Below are 21,087 nucleotides of genomic sequence, written 5' to 3' on the forward strand. Positions count from 1 at the left end.
ACATAATTTAATTTCCCTGCTTCCTCATCAGAGAATAAGCTATAGGAGGCACTGAGGCAAGGCACGCAAGTGGATGGGGCTTGTCAGCACTGTCACCTCTTAGAACAGAGGAGAGGCTGGTGGGGCCAGGGCCAAGATTAGGGGAGGGGAATGGGAGGCTAATCAAAGGAGTCCTTGGTGAGGCCTGAGGACAGAGGCTCCAGAGCCTGGAGTAGGGAAGTCTGGGAACTTGGGTGATCCTGTTTTGTGAGAGGGCTTGGCCCCTCCCTGGAGCCGAATGCAAAGCAGACCTGGCCAGAGAGAAAAGTAGAGATACTGTGATGCTGGCCTTTGCAGCCACCAAGGCTGTGGGGTCTTTGCAGTTCTTGACCCCCACTACCACTTTTCTGGCTGAAACCAGATAGAGACCCCACACTGGCTGTCCAGCGCCCAGCCCTGCTCCCCTATTCAGGCCCCTCTGGGAACCACAAAAATCTGGGCTCTGGTGTCCTGGCAACGTGATGAATGCACACACAGCTCTGGTATCTGTTTTAAATTATCCATTAAAATAAAATAAGTACAGTTCTGGAAAAAAAAAATAAGTTGACTGGGTGGGTAAGCAGTAGAAAGGGACTGAAGGGGGGAGGAACCTAGGAGGAACCCAGGCAGTCTCTTTTTCCAACTGCTTGGGTCCAAAGGATGGGGGGCAGGAGACTGGAGGGGGCAGTGCCTGGGTCCTATTCTTGGTCTGCTTTGGATAACTGCAGCTTGTTGCTTGGGCCTAACACCTAATGCTTGGTTTTGAAGGGAGATAAATTGGGGCAGAAAATAGGAAAACCCCAAATCCCTGATTCCTGCCCCAAAATTGAGGGCGTAAAGGAACTCAGGTTGCAGAACTTCATTGCTCCCCAGGGAACCCAGGCATTCCTTCTCCACCCCACCCCTGGCATACAGAGATGCAGCTTTGAATGGGCTGCCCACATCTCGAGGGGCGTAGGGGTGACTCACTATTACTACAGGGAGGGAAGGGGGAGCCAGCGGTGGAAGGAGGGTGAGTCACACTGATGGGCACTAGATTCAGCCCCCCCCCCCCACTTTCCTGGCTCTCCAGCTCTGCCCGCCTGGCCCCCTCCCTTGGTTTGCACCCACTTCCCCCTTTCTTCCCCCGCTTTGCCCACCCACTCTTCCCCCTTGGCTCTGCCCTCTACCCCAGAAGGCCTGAGGCTGTCGGGATAAGCTTGGAGCTGAGAGCGCTGAGGCGGCACGAACTAAGATGGGGAAGCTTCAGCAAACCTCTGGCAGACTGGGTTTTGCTGGAGAGGGTGGGGCCGGACGCTGCCACAGCCCGGCGATCCTTGCCCCTCCTCACCGCTCCCGCCCCTACCCGTATGGATAAGCGACTGCCCCTTTAAGAGCAGTGGCCCCTCCTCCCTTTAGAGGAGGACCTATTAGAGCCTTTGCCCCCGCGCCGGTGACTCAGAGTGTTCGCTGGAGCGCCGCATCTACACCAGCCAACCCAGATCCCGAGGTCTGACAGCGCCCGGCCCAGATCCGCACGCCTGCCAGGAGCAAGCCGACAGCCAGCCGGCCGGCGCACTCCAACCCCGAGCAGTCTCTGTCCTTCGGCCCGAGCTCCGCGCCCTTTCCGGGACCCCTGCCCCGCGGGCAGCGCTGCCACCCTGCCGGCCATGGAGACCCCGTCCCAGCGGCGCGCCACCCGCAGCGGGGCGCAGGCCAGCTCCACCCCGCTGTCGCCCACCCGCATCACCCGACTGCAGGAGAAGGAGGACCTGCAGGAGCTCAATGACCGCTTAGCGGTCTACATCGACCGTGTGCGCTCGCTGGAGACGGAAAATGCAGGGCTGCGTCTTCGCATCACCGAGTCTGAAGAGGTGGTCAGCCGCGAGGTGTCCGGCATCAAGGCCGCCTACGAGGCTGAGCTCGGGGATGCCCGCAAGACCCTCGACTCGGTGGCGAAGGAGCGCGCCCGCCTGCAGCTGGAGCTGAGCAAAGTGCGTGAGGAGTTTAAGGAGCTCAAAGCGCGGTGAGTGCGCCCAGGTGGGAGCGGAGAGGGCGGCTGACCCGGCGCCCCTGGCCAGCGTTAGGAAGGGAGCGGGAGGGCCCCGGACGGCTGATAACTTTTGCCATGTAGTCTCCTCCCTCCCCGGAACTGCCGGCGGCGACGGGTAACTGGCAGTGCCAAGGGAAATCGTCAAGACAGGACAGAGAGGGGAGGGGTCTCTGGAGTGGGTGGGAGGATATGAGGAATGGTGGGGGCATTGGGGCCAAGTCGGGGCTGGCAGCAGGTCCGCATTCGGTTAGGATGGGATTTGCCAGCCATTTGGAGCCTGTGGGAGGGTGTTGAGCAAAGCAGAACTGGCCCTGCCAGGTCTAAGAACTCCGGGCACTCAGGACACACAGGAGTGGGTGAAAGGGTCCTCTTAGGACTTTCCTGGCAGGCTTGGCACTGTGCCAGCTTTGCCTAGGCTGGCTCCAAACACATGGTGTCCACAAAGACAGAGCTACCAAGCTGGCGTCTGTCCAGTGGTGCTGGAGAGAGGTCACGGAGGCACAGAGTGGCCCCTTTTTTCCCCTCCAGGGGATGGGTGGTGGGCCCCTTGGCATGACCTTTCGTGGGTTTCTTTCTCAGAGTTGAGAAGCTCTCTCTCACTCCCTGCTTGTCTGGGACCTTTCCTGGGCTCTCTGACAGGCCCACCAAAACAGCTCCCGGAGATTGGCTCCCCCGCAGCTCCCACAGCCCTTGGCCCAGGAATGCAAGGGAGGGAGGGAGACAGAGGGCAGAGACTCCTGGCACAGGAAGTTGTGCTATGTCCAGGTCTGGCAGCACCTCTCTCTTGGCCTTCTGCCTGGTGTCTTCGAGGGTTGGGGGCTCTGCCCTTCCCTCTCTTGCCCTCCTCAGGGTGAGCCGTTTTCATTTTCCCAGCCAAACCAGAGCAGTCTTTGCTCTGGCCCATCCTCTCGGCTGCTGACGTTTTGATCTTTGCCTTATTAAAATGCTGGAATACAGTGACATTTTTGAAATCCAGCCGTTGGAAGCTTCAGGCCACTCCCACTTCACCCATCCCTGCCCCACCCTACCCCACCCTACTCAGCTCCACCTTCTTTTCTAAAAAACCCTTTGGGAGCCTGGAAGTTTAGGCCCTCTTCTTCCAGTCCTCGGGGAATTTGGTCTCCTTTTCCCTGCTCCCCTTTCCTCTATGAAGACCCAAGCCAAAGAGCATTAAAGGTGTTTGAAGATCCCTAAAGGGCTGGTGCTTTCACTTCCCCTCCTTCTCTTCTTTTAATCATCCACTCCAAACTCATGTTCTTCTCCGAAACCCTCTGCGTATTCTGGGGGTCGCTAGCCCCCAGCCCCAGGTGCGGCAAGTGTGGCAGATCCATCCCCCTTCTGAAAAGTCCATGGAAGTTGTATGTGAGACAGGATCTACCTTCATTTCTGTTGAAAGGGATCATGCCTGTCTTTTTTCTACTAGTGATACAAATAACTTAGTTAGCGAGACAGATAAGAGGCAAGCTAGGGGAGCCCCAGAGAATTAGTTGTGTTCTAAACTAGTCCACTCAACTACCAAAGCCCCCCTTGCAGAGTGCTGTGAAGGACATTCTCAGGAGATCTGGTGAAAACACTGATCAGGGAACAGGATGAGTGGATTCTATAGTCTCTTGCTCACGCCAGTCTGTCTCCTCTGCCTCTTGGTGCAGCTGTCCAGGCCTGGGACACCAGGCGGGTGTGTGTGCACATGGGGCAGGGACGGGGGAGGTGTGTGTACTTGTTATATTTAGCCACCTGCCTCTGTTCTCCCCCACTGATCCTGGCTGGGGAGGCTGGGCTTCCGGAAAAGCGGGGTGGGTTTGCACACCTGGATCCCAGGCTGAAGGGAGGTGGGGTGGAGACAAAGGGGACTCAGACTGTACCTCCCCTCTGTGTCCACAGTAGGAGGAGTCAGGATTGGTTGCTCCCTTTTGTGTCTGCTGTGCTCAGGGTGAGGTGAAGTGGGGAGGATGAAAAGTTTGGGAGAGGAAGACAGGCTTGTCTGCTGTGCTCAGGGTGAGGTGAAGGTAGAATGAAAAGTTTGGGAGAGGAAGAAAGGCCTTATCCCAACCCCTCCCACCAAGCCTGGAGAGAAGGTGTTATCTGGTTTAATGTTTAATTAGAGTTCAGAGTTCAGGGCCAGGCTTGGAGTTGAGGTCCAGAGCTGTCTGTAAGACCCTGTGGCAATCCTTGGCCCAACCTGGGTACCTCAACCACAACCAGGCTCTCTCTTTATGGGTTGTTGTAGGTTCCAAGAAGAAACCCCTTCCCCTGACTCACACTTTTTCGCTTCTCTCTCTCTCTCCCCTGAAGCCCAAGGGGTTTAGACACCTAAGTACAGGGAGAATAGGAAGGTTGAAAGCACTGGAGAAGGCCCGTCTGGGGTCTAGGTTTGGAGCCAGGCCCCACCCCAGGCAGGACAGCTGGGTGGATGATTCAGATGCTGCCCCCCTCCTTTCCACCCTCGTGGCTTTGCAGGAGACAGCAGGAGACAGGGTGGAGACAGCACATGTCTTAAAGGGAGGGATGGGGGCCTGAATGTCTGCATCTTCTGCCCTCCTCCCCACTGCCTCCTGGGGTCCCATTCCTGCCTCCTTCCTTAGAACCTCTGGTGGAGGCCGGGTGCAGTGGCTAATGTCTGTAATCCTAGCACTCTGGGAGGCTGAGGCAGGGGGATTGCTTGAGCTCAGGAGTTTGAAATCAGCCTGAGAAAGAGTGAGACCCCATCTCTACTAAAAATAGAAAAAAATTAGCTGGCTGTGGTGGTGCGTGCCTGTAATTCCAGCTACTCAGGAGGCTGAGGCAGGCACATCGCTTGAGCCCAGGTGTTTGAGGTTGCAGTGAGCTATGATGATGCCAGGGTGACAGAACGAGACTCTGTCTCCAAAACAAACAAACAAACAAAAAAGAACCTCTGGTGGTATCTGGAAGCAGGGCTCTGAACAGGCGATATGCACAAGTGATTAGAATCTAGGGTTGAGTCCAGAGTTATGGGCTTGGGCTGCAGGATGGTGCCAGAGTCTATGCCTTGCCATGCGAAACCGATGGAGGAAGTCTGAGTCAGAAGTGGGGAGATCCCAGGCCCACAAAGCAGAAGCGCTTCTTCCACTCCAAGGAGGCCCTGGTGCTCGACAACTTCCTGGATTACCCGCCTTTTGCAGCCCCAGTGTGGACAGACGGGGTGATGCAGGCTATGATCAGGATGAGAACAGCAAAGGGGACTTGAGCACAGGCATTGTCCCATGTCACACAGCAAGGGGGTGTTAGGTCAGGACTTGAGCGTAGGCCTTCTGACTTCCAGGTCGGTACTCTTACCATTAAACCTCACTTCTTTAGTGTAGGGGACAGGTTGGAGGATCTAGAGGGTGAGGTGAGGTGTAGCCTTGGGGCCAGTGATGCCTTAATGCTCTGCTGACCTGCTAGGGTCTGTAAACACATGGTCAATAGCCTTTGCTCCAGCTTGTACCTGGAAAGACCCAGGCCCCTGATCATGAGAGCTCTGGGATCAGAGCTCCGGGAGGATGGTGATTCACATCTTGAGACTTCTCATGGGAATTGTCTACCTGGATCCGAAGGAGGCTATGCCTTTTGGCAGAGCCATTTGATTAATGGGGGTAGGGGCCTTTGAGGATGCCTCAGCCCTAGGCTTTACCTAAGAGTGGTACCTCCTGGTGTTATCTCTCCAACCCCCTCTCCCAAGTCCACATTCTGAATCAAAGGGAAAGAAGAAGGTGCAGCTAAACCCAGGGGCTCAGAAATATTTAAGGGGCACAAGAGAAACAGAGGGAATAATTCCTCACTAGGAGCTCCTATTGCCTTCCCACTATCGATGCCTTGGTTGGCACTTCCCCTGGCCTCCAGGAATCTGAGACTTACTCTTACATAGGATGTGCCCATTGCTCCCACTCCCAGTCCCACCCCCAGTGATACAGTGGCTCAGTGTCAGGGCTGAAGCCAGGGACAGCTGGGGAGACAACTGATAGGAGATGCCTTCCCCTACCAACTGTGCCCCCTGCTCTCCTCCCCCTTACCTCCCTCCTCTCCAGCCCCTCACCACTTCTAGCAGCTGCAGCAGCCAAGACCAAGTCTTGTTCAGAGACCTGACACTAGGGCAGGGCTCATCCCATTCTTACCTCCTTGGGCCCAGTGTACGGAGAGTGACACAGGCCAAGCTTGGAGATCTCTGGGAAGGTTGCAGGTCTGTTATCCCTTAATAAGAGGCAAGTTGGCCCATCAAAAAAGTGACAGGTAGTGTGAGGAAGTGGAAACAGCCCTGGCCCTTGGTGTTCTTAGTTCTAGGTTGGCCCTGCCACTAAATTGCTGTGTGACCTTGAGCAAATCACCTCCCCAGTCTGGATTTCCCTAGCTGTAAGAGAAAGGGGTTAGAGCAGAAAATCTCCGGAGAGCCCTTATGTTCCGAAGTAGTACAATGACCCAAAAACTAAGAAAACAAGTCCTCTAAAATACCAAGCTGTTAACAGTAAAATCAAATATAATTAATGTGAATACAGTTAATAGCCAATGAATGCTGTTCTCAATAGAAATATTTCCCACAAACTGTGAGATTAAAAATACTAACACACTTCTCTATTTCCCAAAGAAAGTTTGTTAGAAATGATTAATTATTTTGACATTACCCTCCTGGCATATGCTTTGTTTTTGTTGCCAGTAGAGAAGCACAATTGGTTTTCAGGGCCTCTCCCTTCAGGATAGTGGAAAGGGCTGTATCGTGTAGTAGGAAAGGAAGAGTTGGCACAGGAATGACTTGCATTGACCTGTGTTGGGGGCTAGAAGGAAAGGCAGGACTGTACCTGAGAGCTGGGCAGGATTAGACAGCATGTGCCTGGAGCCAGGGGGAGGTGCACAGTGACCTTGAACTGCCCACCTTCCACTGTTCCTGCACCCATACTGGTCCCCCCAGCCTGAGGCTGGGCTGTGAGAAAGTCTTGCGATTGGTAAATTGCCTTTAGCAATCCCTTAAGGAGGGGGTCAGAGTTTGGGAAGGGGAGGCCTCCCTGGCCCCCCCAACCCCCACCCAGTTGTAAGAGAGGAAGCCGGAATCCCGCCTGCCTGCTGAAGCCAGGAATAATTCTGGCTGCGATCCCAGGCCTGGCAGGGGAGCTGAGTCACGGTAGAGGGTAGAATGAAGAATGGACAGGAGACCCTAAGTTTGTCCAGTCAGGGAAGAAGTGGCTGAGGGGTGGCCTTTTCTTGAGAACTATATTCAAGTTGCAGCACAAGGGACAGTGATCTGAATTTAGTGGCAGACAAACAGAAGGTGGGGACAGGACACATGTGTCCTGGTAAGGCCGGCTCAGAGGAGCTGGAGACTCATCATTTCAAGGGGTCTAGTTTCTGGGCAGTTGAGAGGAACCTATTTGGGACTGCCAAGACCCCCCCTTCTTCCTGGAGTTCTAACGCTGCCACCCTCTGCCGGCTGGGAGAGAGAGTTGCATCTTCTGAGGCTAGAGCTGGAATGCAGTGGGACCAGAACCCTAGGTCCTCCCCGACTTCCTTTCCTGACCTTGGGGTGTGGCTCCTGCTCTATCCGGGTGTTGTCAGGGTTAATTACTATGCGCCACCAGATGGAGGGTTAAGGGACTGCTGATTTGGCTTCTTGTGGGGATCCCCTAAATGTCCCTTTCTTTGGCCAGTGACCTCTGTCCCTTCCCCCTTCAGGACATTCTACCTTCTTCTTATTAGGCCATCCCTCCCCTCTCCACGCCCCTACTTATTTTGGTCTGTCCCAGGCCCCACCCCTGCATTTTTTGACAACACAGGAATGACTTCTGGAGAGATAAGCCAGGAAGAAAGAAAGTGGAGTTTGGCAGCGGATCTTGCAGGGGGTGGCTGGTGAGGAAGCTAGTTGCCTGTTGTCCTGGACTCCAGTGCTCTGGCCTCTGGCCCCAGGCTTCTCCTGCCTCTGTACAATGCCACGTTGATGCACCCAGCAGCTGTGACTCAGGCCTGGCCCCCTGCCAGGCCCAGCTCTTCTGCCGGAGTTGGGTCTGAACATGTCAACAGGCCTCCTATCCCCCTCTCAGCACCAGTGTCCCCACCCCAACCCCTCCCTCTGCCTGGAATTAAGACCTGCCTTTGTCTTGGGGGAGGACAGCTGGGAGATTGGCAGCTCTGGAAGGGGATCTGAGGGGCCTCAGACCCCAGGCATGTTTGGCAGGTGTCTCGCCCAAGCGAGGCGTGTTCAAGCAGAGCCATGCCTGATGTGGGTGCATGTGCCTGTGTGGGGAGGCCAGGGGTGGTCCCTACCAGGGCACCTAGTGTGGGTTCCCCAGGTGTAAGACACTTAGAACTTAATAGGGTGGGGTTTGGGGAAGGCTTAGGAGGCTTCTAAGTCCCTGGAACACCTGCCCCCCCCCCTTCTCTCTTCAAGGTCTTCTTTCTAGAGAGTGATGGTGCCTTGAATGCCAGGGAGGGGAAGCCAGTTGTCCCAGTCTACCCACATCCTGCCCTTACCTGAAAGTGGTTGCAGACCCACAGACTAGCCAATAAACCAAGCAGTAGTTACTTTGGGAAGTGGGAGGCCGTCAGACCTCATGGCTAGCTGCACACATAGTTGCGGGGGCGTGTGTGATGTTCGAGGGCAGGTGGGAGTGGCGGTTTCACTAGGCCTCTGTGTCACTCCCCAACTGGTGTAGCTCCCAGCATGCAAGGCAGAGGTCGACGCATCTCCAGGCTGTCTTACTGGGTCTCTCTGTGTTATTGTCTGCACCGCCGGTGTGCATCATGCCATTTGCTGTGTTCTGTCCCAGTCGACTGTGAGTGTCCTCAAGTGACCTGGTGGGCAGGTTTTTAGTGCCCAAGCCTCCCCTTCTCTGAGCCTTGGTTTCCCCGTATATAAAAGTACAGGAGTTGGTCCAGGAGGAAGGCCCTCTAGAAGCCTTGCGCACTCGGCATATGAACCGCCTAGTCTCAGGGCATTTGGAGGGCCATGCAGGAAAAGCCCCGAGGCCCAACAGGTAATACATTGGCCGAAAGTAGCAGGCCAGGGCAGAGGCCGGCTCAAGGGGAGAATGTGAGGTATATTTGGATAAATGGAGGGAGAATAGAAGGAGGATATATTGCAGTGGGAAGAGTTGCTGGAACAAAAGGAAGGATGGTAGGAACATGCAGGCAGGTTTGGGGGGGCAGCAGGAGGCACCCCATCCATGGCAGGAAGTTAGCCTGGGCGGAGAGGTCTAGATGCCCAGGAGGATACAGGAGGGCAGTTGCCAAGAGTGCAGGGACTCCCTGCTACCGGCCCTTCCCAGCCACAGGGGGCACCGTTCGCTGAGGCAGGAGAAGCCGAGGCACTCAGAGACCTTTGCTCTATTGTCTCCTCTTGCCTCCTTTCTGGTGTCGCCGCCTAGTGATGGGGAACTCCCAGGGCTGGTGAGGCAGGGCTACAGGGGACTGGGGTGGGTCGGAAGGAGCCCCCTGCAAGGCGGGGCCTGCTCCCCCACGCCTCCTTGTCTGTCTTCCCCTCCCACTTCTTATTTTTAGTCTCAGTCTAGCGTCAGTCCCTCTTGCCTCTCCCCCAGGCCAGGAGAGGAAATGGAGGCCCCTCCCTCTGGGCTTTGCATGTTGCTCCCAGCAACCAGGCCCAAACAGGCCTGCGGTGGCCCTGGCTTCCATATCTGGCATCAGAGCCTGGCTGAGGAGGGTGACTCAGCGGGCGGGTCAGAGCCTGGCCTGGTGCCCACCCAGCCCCTTGGCTGTGCTGGTGCCTTTCTTCCCCAAAGCAGCCCAAGAGCCAGGCTTCCCCCACCTGCCAGCCTCAGCCTAACAGACCCCCAGCCTTGGGTCACACCCACAGCACCAGCCCTCATTTCTACCTTATTCTTTTCCTCTCTGCTCCCCTCCCCTCTCCCCATCCCCTCCCTTCCCCTCCCCCTCCCCCTCCCTAACCCCCCCCCCCATCCCACCTCTCTTTCTGAGATCAGATTTGCCAGTTGTGGGAAGTTAGAAACAGGATGCCCAGCCCTTCTTGCCTCTGCACTGGGATGCAGCCATTTCTGTGCTTGGGGAGCCTGGAGGATGCAAGCAAAAGAGCTGGCTCTCAGCTGGCACGGCACTGGGCCCGGGCAGGACGCGGGCAGAGCCAGGGTCTCCCCTGCGAGCACTAGAGGATTTCCCGACCACTGCCCGGGTATTGTCTGCCTGAGCATGAGTCACCTGAGGGGCCCCAGGTTCCCACCCTTCCTAGCTCCTCTGGCCTGCCACACCCTGTCATCCCTGCCAACCCAGCACGGGGCACGTGCCCAGCTTTCCCTGCTGCCAACCCCCAGTGGACTGGGGTGCAGGCAGCACCACCACCCTGGGGCTGAATTCCTGGCCAGGGTCTGCTCTGGTTCCTGCTAGGTCTGAGGACCCCTCCTAGGAAGGAAATGGCATTTGGTGGTGGGCAGACAGGATCAGGGAGGAGAGAGGAGAGGCCCTGGGCTCTGCCCTACCCCCAGCCATCTCTGGGGTGTGCATGTGGCTCCCTGGCCGCAGAGCTCCCACAGTGTGAGTCATGAGCCTATGGGTGATAGTGGCTTCTTCCCCACAGATGGGAGCTCCCCATGCCTGACTAAGAAAACCGCAAAGTCTCTTCCTTGCTCCCCTCTCTTTGCTCGTGGTTTCTTTCATCTGCAGAGTGTGTCTTAGTCCTTGAATTGCTTCTCTTTCCAGCACTAGTTAGAACCTCCAGAAGGGAAAGGGAACTAGCCCCCTTAATTTTGTTGGAGGCCATATATCATGTGTGTACCGAAGCAATATGGCACTGCTTTCCGGCTCTGCTCCTACTTGTTGCGGGACCCTGGACGTAACTCTCTGTGTCTGTTTCCTCAATCACATAGTAATAGCACCTATCTCATAGGGTAGCTGTGAAGATTCAGTGAGTTAACACTAATATTTAGAGCAATGCCTTGTATATAATAAGCTCTATGTAAGTGTTTGCTATTATTAATATTATTAGCATCACCACTACCACCACCTTTGTGAGCAGGAGAAAGTAAAGAGGCTAGATTGAAGAAAAAACTCCTGTGCTTGTCAGACCGCAAGCTCCCAGAAGACAGGGACCATGCACCTCTGTTTTCCTCAGTCACTGTCTGCCAGGCACTGGCAAGGAAAGGGTATTACCAAGGGGAGCTCCTGGAGTTCCTCCTCTGGCACCTAGGAGATCTGGAGAGGCAGGACTAGGGAAGAGGTGCCCTTGAGACGTCTTCTGAAAGCGCCCATCTTCCTTCCCCACTCCTTCCAGCTCAGGCTGGCTGGGTTGGGAAATGTTTTGTGCCGTGGTGGCTGCCCTCTTCCTCCTCCTGGCTTCTCTGTTTTCTCTGGACCTTGTGGCTTTGGGAGGCAGTGAGGTGAAGGAGGAGGAGTCCTGGATCAATAGCCAGAATAGACTGGGACACTGTCCCTGCTGCTGGCCTGCAGTGCTTGACACTGGGCCATTCACCTTCCTCCTCTGCTCCTCATCTGTAAAAGGAGAGGGTTAAACCGACTCTAAGCTCCTTCCAGGTCTCTAAGTACAGCCCGGCTCCTTCCAGTTCTCCCAGTACAGCCAGCTGCAGCCGTTTGTTAGCCTCCAGGGCAGAGAGGCCTCTTCTGGGAAGCCCCTGCCAGCCTGGGAGTCGGCCCAAGAAGCTCAGAATCTAAGTCTGCCCCGTCGCTTCATTTTACCAGCGGTTTTTCTTCATTCACCCTCCTCCCCCTGCAGCTGCTTTAGCTTCGGAAAAGTTCTGAAGTCATGGAAAGTTGGGGCTGTGCTCCCAGCCAGGGGCTGGGCCGGATGGCAGCCAAAACCTGAGCTGGGTTTTGACTTTATTTTTAGCTTTTCTGACTGAGAAGGAGGAGGGGAGGCATCTTCCAGTTCTGGAAGGGCCTCCTTTTGCAGGAGACAGACATTGTTGCATTAAACAACCTGTTCTAAGGTGTGGCCAGAGGCTTGCACTGAGCAAGCATGCAGGCTAGGGGAGCTCCCTGCCCCCCTTCCCTTGCCCCTCTGGGTGTCACTCTATCCCTTTCCCAGTCCCGTAGGCCCAGTTGGAGGGGGGTGACTCCTTTCTTGGACTCCCCTAAGCTGGTGGCAGGAGAACTCTGCCTGGGTCTCATCCTCTCACTCAGGAGCTTCCAAGAGTCAGTCTGTCCCACTTTAGAGTGAATCGTTGGGCCTCTTGGAGCTTAGGGCTTCTGTGGCAGAAGAAAAATGTTGGCAGGGCCACTTTTCTCCTTTCCAGGATAGATTTTCCCCCCACTGCCCACGTTTGGTTTTCCTTTTTACCATCCGCCGTGGTGGGCACGTGCTTAAGGACTGATGAGTTACAGATGGCCGCTGGGATGACCAGGCCCCTGGGCTCTTTCCCTCCACTCCCTGAGTCCACTGCTTTCTCACACCCTGTATTTGTGAAGGGATTGTAACATCTGGAAAGTTCTTGGGTTGCCTGGAGATTTTTAAGAAAATAGGACCCCTGTATTTTTCCAGTTCACTAGCAAAAATAATCAGGGGCCCAGAAAGGTGAGGGAGGTGGCAGACGCAGCCCCGTTTGGTTGGTTCTGGCTAAAGCTTTACCCAGTGTGAGGAGCAGGGAGGCTCAAAACTGGAGCCCAGATGGACCTGAAGGCCTGGGAGCCACATCTGGAGCCAGATGCTGAGGCTTGTGCCAATGGGCAGGCTCAGCATTCTCTCAGGCTCTGATGAAGCCAGAGGGAGGGAGGCTGAGACCTCTCTGCTTGGCCTAGGTCAGGGGAGGCAGACCAGGTCCTGAGAAAGAAAAGGTCAATACCATGCCTGATTGTCCTTATGCTACATCTCCCTGAGCTATAACCGGACTTTCCTTCCCCACAGTCCCGCATGTGTAAAAGAGACTAGGAGGGTGACCAACACCTTTGGGACTCAAACTGAGGTTTAGGGACATGTGGACCCCCAGGCTGGGAGCTTAGTTGTCTGGCTCCATGGAGGGAGGGAAGCTTGGCTGAAAGGAAGGTGGGTGGAGTCCAGGGAGGAGAGCCTTAAGGCCCTGTGTGGGAAGGGGCAGGAGACAAAGGTGCCCCTGTCTGATTGGGAAGGAATGGGAGGGGAGAGAGGGAAAGCATTCATATCATGGGATCCAGCTTTGCCCTTAGCCCCAGGCACGTTCCTGAGCCCTGAGTCATGAGAAGGGTGTAGAAGCAAGAAGGGGGTTTGGGGGGACCTTGGGGGAGGTGGGAGCCCAGCACCAGAGTCAAGCAGATGCAAATGAACCTAAAGCAAGGATGCCCTCTCCTGGTAGCTGGGGGGACAGCAGAGCCAGCTCCCATGGCTGACCTCTCTGGAACCTGTTCCTCTCTAGGGACGTGGACTCCTTCTCTTCTTAAACCCACTCTTTTCTCTCTTCTTTAGCAATACCAAGAAGGAGGGTGACTTGATGGCTGCTCAGGCCCGGCTCAAGGACCTGGAGGCTCTGCTCAACTCCAAGGAGGCCGCGCTGAGTACTGCTCTCAGTGAGAAGCGCACACTGGAGGGCGAGCTGCACGATCTGCGGGGGCAGGTGGCCAAGGTGAGGCCACCCTCCAGGGCCGCCCACAGCCCCACCTCACACATGCGCACTTGCTCTTCTACCCTGACCCGCCCTCGGGAGGTGCCCTGTCTGACCTGTCCTGGCCTGGTCTGATCTCAGCTATTCAGCTGTCCTAGCGTCATTTCACCCATTCAGACCATATCTCATCCTTCTTTGGCCACTCACGGGATCTAGCACAGTGAATTTGAAATAATCTACAAGCCATTTCCATTTAACTTTGCAATGAACTGTGCCTGGCCCTAGATTCCTCCCAGTTAGGCCCTCTTACAGACAGCTTGTGACTTCTTTGGAAACAAGGACGAGTGGAGACCTTTCTTTCTTTCTTTCTCAATCATCTGTTGAGCCTATAATTGGGAGCTAATGGTTAATTACATATGAGACATGTGTTAATAATGCTTTGCATGTATATGGTGGCCTCTACTTTCAAAACACTTTGCTCCAGTTTCTCATGTTAAAAGGAAGGGAACAGAATCGAAGAAGCTGACTTGTTCCCAATTTCACTGCCTCATCTGCTCAGAGCAAGACCAGCATTGGAGTCAGTGGCCAAGCTTCCATCCTGGGCTCTCTGCTTCCCAGGCCCTGCCACCCCAGTACACCAGGGAGACCAGGAGAAGCCAGCAGGTCGACTACCAAACCAAGGCTGGGCCGTTCTCCTCCCAGGTCTCCTGCCTCCAGCTCCACCCTTCCCCCCAGTCCTTCTCAGCTGCACTGACCAGTCTGTTCTTTCTTTCTTTTTATTTTAGAGAGGGTCTTTTGTTTCTTTTTTCTTTAATTAGCAGCTTTCTCAGGTTGAAGAGATAGGGTCTTGCTTTGTTGCCCAGGCTGGAGTGCAGTGGTACAATCATAACTCACAGCAGCCTCAAACTCTTGGGCTCAGGGTGATCCTCCTGCCTCAGCCTCTAGAGTAGCCAGGACTACAGGCACATGCCATCATGTCTGGCTAATATTTCTTATTTTTTGTAGAGGTGGAGTCTCACTGTGTTGCCCAGATTGGACTTGAACTCCTGGCCTTAAGTGATCCTCCCAAAGTGCTGGAATTACAGGCATGAGCCACCGCATCCAGCTAGCATGCACTTTCTAAAATGAAAATCTAAGCAAGGTGCTCCCCTGCTCACACTTCTTCAGAGGTTCTTTTTGTGGCAGATGAGGGTGTGTCTTCATGAGCCAGCCCCTGCCTACTAGCCTGGCCCTCTCTCCCATCACTTCTCCCCACCCCAGACTTCAGGCTTCAGCAGTACTGATCTTCCTGAAGCCCCCAGAACACGTGTGCCTTCGTGCCTCCATGCCTTAGCACGTGCTTGTCTCTGCTCCTGCAGTCACGACAGTCCCCCTTTCCAGTCCCCACAAGCCTGTCCCTTGGATCTCAGCCTCTTGGAGGCCTTCCCAGGCCCCCCAGCCCCCACTACCCCAGGTACACTTTGGTTCCTTCTCTCATATCCCCTCAATACTTTGTACACACCTCCTTTGTAGCAATCGTTATGTTGTGCCAGGGAGAGGCGTTTCTATGGCTGTGGGGAAGTGTTATCTTTTATTTCTTAGCACAGTACCCACCCAGGGTAGTTTCTGTGAGTAAGTGGACATCCAAGGCCCTCCTTTCCCCCTGGACCTGTTTCCACACATGTAAAGGGGTGTGCTGGGAACTTACCTCTCAGCTTCCTTCCAGCTCTCATGTTCTGTGACCCTCACCCTGATCTTTACCTGCTTCCTCTCAGCTTGAGGCAGCCCTGGGTGAGGCTAAGAAGCAACTTCAGGATGAGATGCTGCGGCGGGTGGATGCCGAGAACAGGCTGCAGACCCTGAAGGAGGAACTGGACTTCCAGAAGAACATCTACAGTGAGGTAGGGACTGTGCTTTGCAGGCCAGAGGGCTGGGCTGGGTGGTAACAGACATTAGTCTTGGGCTGGGGGATCAGCTGTGTGCAGGGCTCACCTGCCTGAGTCCCTTGTTCTAGTGGACAGGGAGTGGGGGCCAGCACCTAGCTCCCAGGTTAGAGTGGGGCTGACAGCAGCTTGGGGGGTCAGGGCTGGGCAGGGAGCTTGGCCATCTGAGTCTTGGCCTCTAAGGAACTAGTTCTGACTTGGGTTTCTGTGTCCTTGCTCCAACCCTTCCAGGAGCTGCGTGAGACCAAGCGCCGCCATGAGACTCGGCTGGTGGAGATTGATAACGGGAAGCAGCGTGAGTTTGAGAGCCGGCTGGCAGACGCCCTGCAGGACCTGCGGGCCCAGCATGAGGACCAGGTGGAACAGTACAAGAAGGAGCTGGAGAAGACCTACTCTGCCAAGGTGCTTGCTCTCCACTGTTCCCTCACTGCCTCTGCCCCCAGCAGCCCTACCCTTGCCCACACTGGGATATTCCGTGGGGGATTGATGCCTTCCTCAGGACCGGCCCCCTCTGTCCCTCCCAGTCCCTGCAGTCCTAACCCTGTGTCCTCCCCTCCAGCTGGATAATGCCAGGCTGTCTGCTGAGAGGAACAGCAACCTGGCGGGGGCCGCCCATGAGGAGCTGCAGCAGTCCCGTATCCGCATTGACAGCCTCTCTGCCCAGCTCAGCCAGCTCCAAAAGCAGGTGATGCCCCCCTCACTCTGTCCCCCAGAGGCCAACGGTCTGGGCAGGATGTAGGCCGGAAGCCCAGGGGGCTTCCTGAGGATGGGGAGGTAGAGGTGAGGGACAGAATGTGCCCCAGAACCATGCACTGAGAGAAGGGACCCAGGATTTGGAGTCCGAAGGCCTGTCGCTGTCCAGTACTCCCTCTTACCTTGCCTTTGCTTCTCAGAGCCTTGGTTTTCCCATTTGAAAATGGAGATTGTTCTTACCCTCCTCAGCTCACAGATTTGTCATGATACTCTGCACTGTTGAGCGTTAAAAGCATCAGTATTATTCTAGCTGGCTGCGCCATTTGTGACGCAGGAAATAGGGTCTAGCCTCAGAACGAAAGATTTCAGCTAGATATTGGGAAGGACTTCCCAGTCACCAGCCAAGACCATGTTTAGAGCCTATGATGGGCTCTGATGAGGGCCTGGAGATCCTGGAGAGCGTGGCTGGGTGTCCCTTACACCTACCCACATCCTTATCTCTCCATACTCGGGGCCCTTGAGAGCTCACTGGACTCCTGCCCCCCCACCTCCACCCCAGCTGGCAGCCAAGGAGGCGAAGCTTCGGGACTTGGAGGACTCCCTGGCCCGTGAGCGGGACACCAGCCGGCGGCTGCTGGCAGAGAAGGAGCGGGAGATGGCCGAAATGCGGGCAAGGATGCAGCAGCAGCTGGATGAGTACCAGGAGCTGCTGGACATCAAGCTGGCCCTGGACATGGAGATCCACGCCTACCGCAAGCTCCTGGAGGGCGAGGAGGAGAGGTGGGCTGGGGAGGAGTCAGGGAGGTGCTAGTGGTGGCTTCTGGCCCGTGGCTGGCCTTGACTGGGCACCCCCGTTGGTCTCCCCTCCCCAGGCTACGCCTGTCCCCCAGCCCCACCTCGCAGCGCAGCCGTGGCCGCGCCTCCTCCCACTCATCCCAGACGCAGGGTGGGGGCAGCGTCACCAAAAAGCGCAAGCTGGAGTCCGCCGAGAGCAGCCGCAGCAGCTTCTCGCAGCATGCACGCACCAGCGGGCGCGTGGCCGTGGAGGAGGTGGACGAGGAGGGCAAGTTCGTGCGGCTGCGCAACAAGTCCAATGAGGTAGGCTCCCAGGTCGGAGTCTAAGGGCAGGCAATTGCCTCAAGGAGAAAACCGGCAAGAGGAAGGGATGAAGCTTCGAGAGAGAGTATTCCTCCCCTCGAGGGTGGCCCTGGGCGACTGTGTGGATCTCCTCCACACTCTAGTTCCAGTCCTGGCTCCTGGACTCATTGGCTGTGAGACCTAGGGCAAGTTATTTAACCTCTCAGAGCATCAGTTTCCACATCTGTAAAATGGGATGAATAATAGTCCCTAACTCTGAGTTTTGGGACGAGGAAAGAAAGTGTCAGTGTGTCTGGTAGAGCATAAGTGTCCACGAATCATAGCTCTTATCCTTGAGGGGAAGGGCAGTGATGGGGCGGGCAGGTAGGAGGGGAGGGGAGGGATGGAGGGAGAGGCCCTTGAGCAAGATAAACCCACCTTCCTCTTCCCCATCCTGCTGGCAGGACCAGTCCATGGGCAACTGGCAGATCAAGCGCCAGAACGGAGATGATCCCTTGCTGACTTACCGCTTCCCACCAAAGTTTACCCTAAAGGCGGGGCAGGTGGTGACGGTGAGTGGCAGGGAGCTTGGGCCTCTGGGGTGGCCTTGGGTGGGAAAGGGAGTGCCGGAGTGAGTGTTCTTGTCTAATCCCTTCTCTCCAGATCTGGGCTGCAGGAGCTGGGGCCACCCATAGTCCCCCTACTGACTTGGTGTGGAAGGCACAGAACACGTGGGGCTGCGGTAACAGCCTGCGCACGGCTCTCATCAACTCCACTGGGGAAGTAAGTGTGCTTCGGGCTGGCCTCTTGCCCGACTAGGCTCCCCCTGGTGGCCAAAATCAAAGCCAGCTGCCCCCAACCCAAGGGAACCAACCAATTCAGGGCCACTTTCCAGAGCTCTCTGGTGCAGGCTCCAGACTCCCCCCCTAGTGGGCAAACCAAAAGATGCCTCCCCCAGCAGCAAGAGGGGTGGAAGGCAGACAGCAAGGATTGTTAAAGGTAGAGCCATACTCCAACCCAGAGAGCTTGACGGTGTTCCTCTAAGGCAGAAATGAGTTCCTTAGCTCCAACACCACAGAGGACAGAATAAGCAGCAGGCTGGACAAGGGGCGGACCACAAGAAAGGTTCCAGGTGGTCACTGTGGGTAGATATGCTGTACCCCCACCCCTCCCCTGACCCTAAGCCCTTGACCCTTGGACTCTGTCTCTTGTCCTTGGCAGGAGGTGGCCATGCGCAAGCTGGTGCGCTCAGTGACTGTGGTTGAGGACGATGAGGATGAGGATGGAGATGACCTGCTCCATCACCACCATGTGAGTGGCAGCCGCCGCTGAGGCCCAGCCTGAGCCCGCACTGGGGCAACCCAGCCAGGCCTGGGGGCAGCCTCTCCCCAGCCTTCCCATGCCAAAAATCTTTTCATTAAAGAATATTTTGGAACGTCACTTGCTGCCCTGGCCTTTCTTCTCTCTCCTCCCTATACCTTGAACAGGGAACCCAAGTGTCTGGGTACCCTACTCTGGTAAGGAAGGGAGTGGGAACTTTCTGATGCCATGGAATATTCCCATGGGAGCAGCGGACAAGGGTCTAGATTTGTCTCCTGGGAAGGGGACGGGAGGACAGACGTGGGGCACCTTAGCCCTGCCTCTCTCCCCCCATTTCTATTGCATGCCGTTCTTTTCTTGTCCTTTCTCCATTCCTGTTGCATGCTTGTCCTCTCCTTTCCCTCATTCTTCCTGAGAATGGTCTCTTTAATTCCTGCCCCCTCCAATTAATTTTGCATGCCTGCTGCCCTATAAGCTTGCTCCCTCTCTCTCTCCTTTTCCTCTTAAGCTTCCAGTAGCTAAAACAGAGTCAAAGGCACAATTCCCGTTCTCTGTCCCCAAGTCTTCCTGACCCTTCTTCCCTTTCATGTCTTCCCTTCTCCCATCTCCCAGCCCCTGGCCTCCCAGCCCCTGTTGCCCTCTGGCTCCTTGGGCACAGAACCCCACCTTCCTGCCTGGCAACTAGAAGCCTGCAGGAGCCCCGAGCCTGGGCGTTGGGCCTGAGCCGTCAGTCCCAGGCTCGCCGTCCCGCCTGAGCCTTGTCTCCCTCCTCAGGGCTCCCACTGCAGCAGCTCGGGGGACCCCGCTGAGTACAACCTGCGCTCGCGCACCGTGCTGTGCGGGACATGCGGGCAGCCTGCCGACAAGGCGTCTGCCAGCGGCTCGGGAGCCCAAGTGGGCGGATCCATCTCCTCTGGTTCTTCTGCCTCCAGTGTCACAGTCACTCGCAGCTACCGCAGTGTGGGGGGCAGTGGGGGTGGCAGCTTCGGGGACAACCTGGTCACCCGCTCCTACCTCCTGGGCAACTCCAGCCCCCGAACCCAGGTGAGTTGTCCCTTTGTCTCCACACCCTGCAGTCAGGACCCTGGTCATTGAGGGTTAGGACAAAGTGGCCCTCTGTGGGGGGAGGGCCTTCTCTTCCGCAGCCCGGGGGAGTGGGAGCCTCCTCCTCTCAGCCCGAGTCCTAGACAGCCCACTCCTGCATCCTGCCCCTCTCGTCTGAGCCCCAGACTGGAGGGCAGGGCGTGGCTGGGGTGTGAAGGAGAGGGGAGACACTGCCTCCCTTCTGGCAGCCAGGGAGGGAGGGTCTGGGCCCAGCCACTGCCGCTCACACTTCTCCCCTCTCTCTTCTCTCTTAGACCCCCCAGAACTGCCGCATCATGTAATCTGGGACCTGCCAGGCAGGGGTGGGGGCAGAGGCCTCCTGTTTCCTCCTCACCTCATGCCCACCCCCTACCCTGCACCTCATGGGAGGGGGCTTGAAGCCAAAGAAAAATACCCCTTTGGTTTTTTTCTTCTGTATTTTGTTTTTTTCTACAAGAAGTTATTTTCTACAGTGGTTTTATACTGAAGGAAAAACACAAGCAAAAAAAAAAAAAAGCATCTATCTCAATCCTAATTTCTCTTGCCTGCCTTTTCCCTGCTTCCAGGAAACTCCAAATCTGCCTTAAAACCAAAGAGGGCTTCCTCTGGGAGCCAAGGGAAAGGGGTGCTTTTACAGAGCCTAGTTGCTGCTTTTCTGCCCTGGTTGCTGCCCCCGCCCCGGGGCCCCCGTGACATGGTGCCTGAGAGGCAGGCGTGGAGGGGTCTCTGCCAGCCTCCTCTGTACGGCAGGCCGCTGCCAGGCCAGCCTCTGTGAGGGGGAGGAGAGAGAGAGAGAGAGGACAGTTGGTCCCATTACACCTGGCTGAGGCTCCTCTGCCTGCCCCACCCCCAGTCCCCACCCCTGCCCCCTGCCCCGGGGTGAGTTCATTCTCCCAGGTACCAGCTGCACTTGCTTTTTCTGTATTTTATTTAGACAAGAGATGGGAATGAGGTGGGAGGTAGAAGAAGGGGGAAGAAGGTGAGTTTGAGGTGCCTTCCCCAGCTTTAGAGCCTGGGTGGGCTCTGTGCAGTCACTGGAGGTCAAAGTTAAGTGGGGTGCAGGGAGAAGGGAGAGGGAGGCCACTGGAGAGGGAGAGAGCCTGCTGGGGCCCACCCCAGAGGAAGGTGAGAGGGGGTAGGGAGGCGCGGCAGTGGTTTTGGCAAACACTAAGGATCCCCTGGCCTCCCCATTTCCCATCTGCGCCCCTTCTCCCCAAATCAATACACTAGTTGTTTCTATCCCTGGCTGCTGTGGTGTCTTTGTTGGTGGGCATCACTGGGTGTTCTGAGGGGCAGACTTACACACACACACCGCGTGGTCACTGCACCCTCGCACTCATTCCTGCTAGCCTCACCCCTGCTCTAGGGGAGACGAGAAGAAATGAAGCACTTCAGGCACATATCATATCGGGACACTCAGTGGTGGCTGATGGGGAAAGGTGTTGACTTAAGCGTCACTCACCCA

At 56.1% G+C, this 21,087-nt stretch overlaps 1 protein-coding gene across 1 annotated transcript; it reads left to right on the forward strand.

Moving 5' to 3' along the window:
* Positions 1–1,416: 1,416 nt before the first annotated feature.
* LMNA (lamin A/C) lies at positions 1,417–20,861 on the forward strand. The gene is made up of 12 exons (XM_045545346.1): positions 1,417–2,023; positions 13,392–13,548; positions 15,282–15,407; positions 15,681–15,851; positions 16,009–16,134; positions 16,702–16,922; positions 17,015–17,240; positions 17,684–17,791; positions 17,883–18,002; positions 18,441–18,530; positions 19,314–19,583; positions 19,898–20,861. Exons 1-12 carry the CDS (start codon positions 1,668–1,670, stop codon positions 19,922–19,924), a joined length of 1,998 nt encoding a protein of 665 aa, XP_045401302.1. The 5' UTR covers positions 1,417–1,667; the 3' UTR covers positions 19,925–20,861.
* Positions 20,862–21,087: the final 226 nt, after the last annotated feature.

This window comes from Lemur catta, chromosome 3 (assembly GCF_020740605.2).
Source record: "Lemur catta isolate mLemCat1 chromosome 3, mLemCat1.pri, whole genome shotgun sequence".
Lineage (NCBI taxonomy): Eukaryota > Metazoa > Chordata > Mammalia > Primates > Lemuridae > Lemur > Lemur catta.

Bases quoted from the DNA above. Each gene is read 5' to 3' on its own strand.
- LMNA (XM_045545346.1), top strand. From the start codon at position 1,668: ATGGAGACCCCGTCCCAGCGGCGCGCCACCCGCAGCGGGGCGCAGGCC. The intron at 15,408-15,680 runs GTAGGGACTGTG...CAACCCTTCCAG, and splicing joins AGAAGAACATCTACAGTGAG to GAGCTGCGTGAGACCAAGCG. The intron at 15,852-16,008 runs GTGCTTGCTCTC...CCTCCCCTCCAG, and splicing joins AGAAGACCTACTCTGCCAAG to CTGGATAATGCCAGGCTGTC.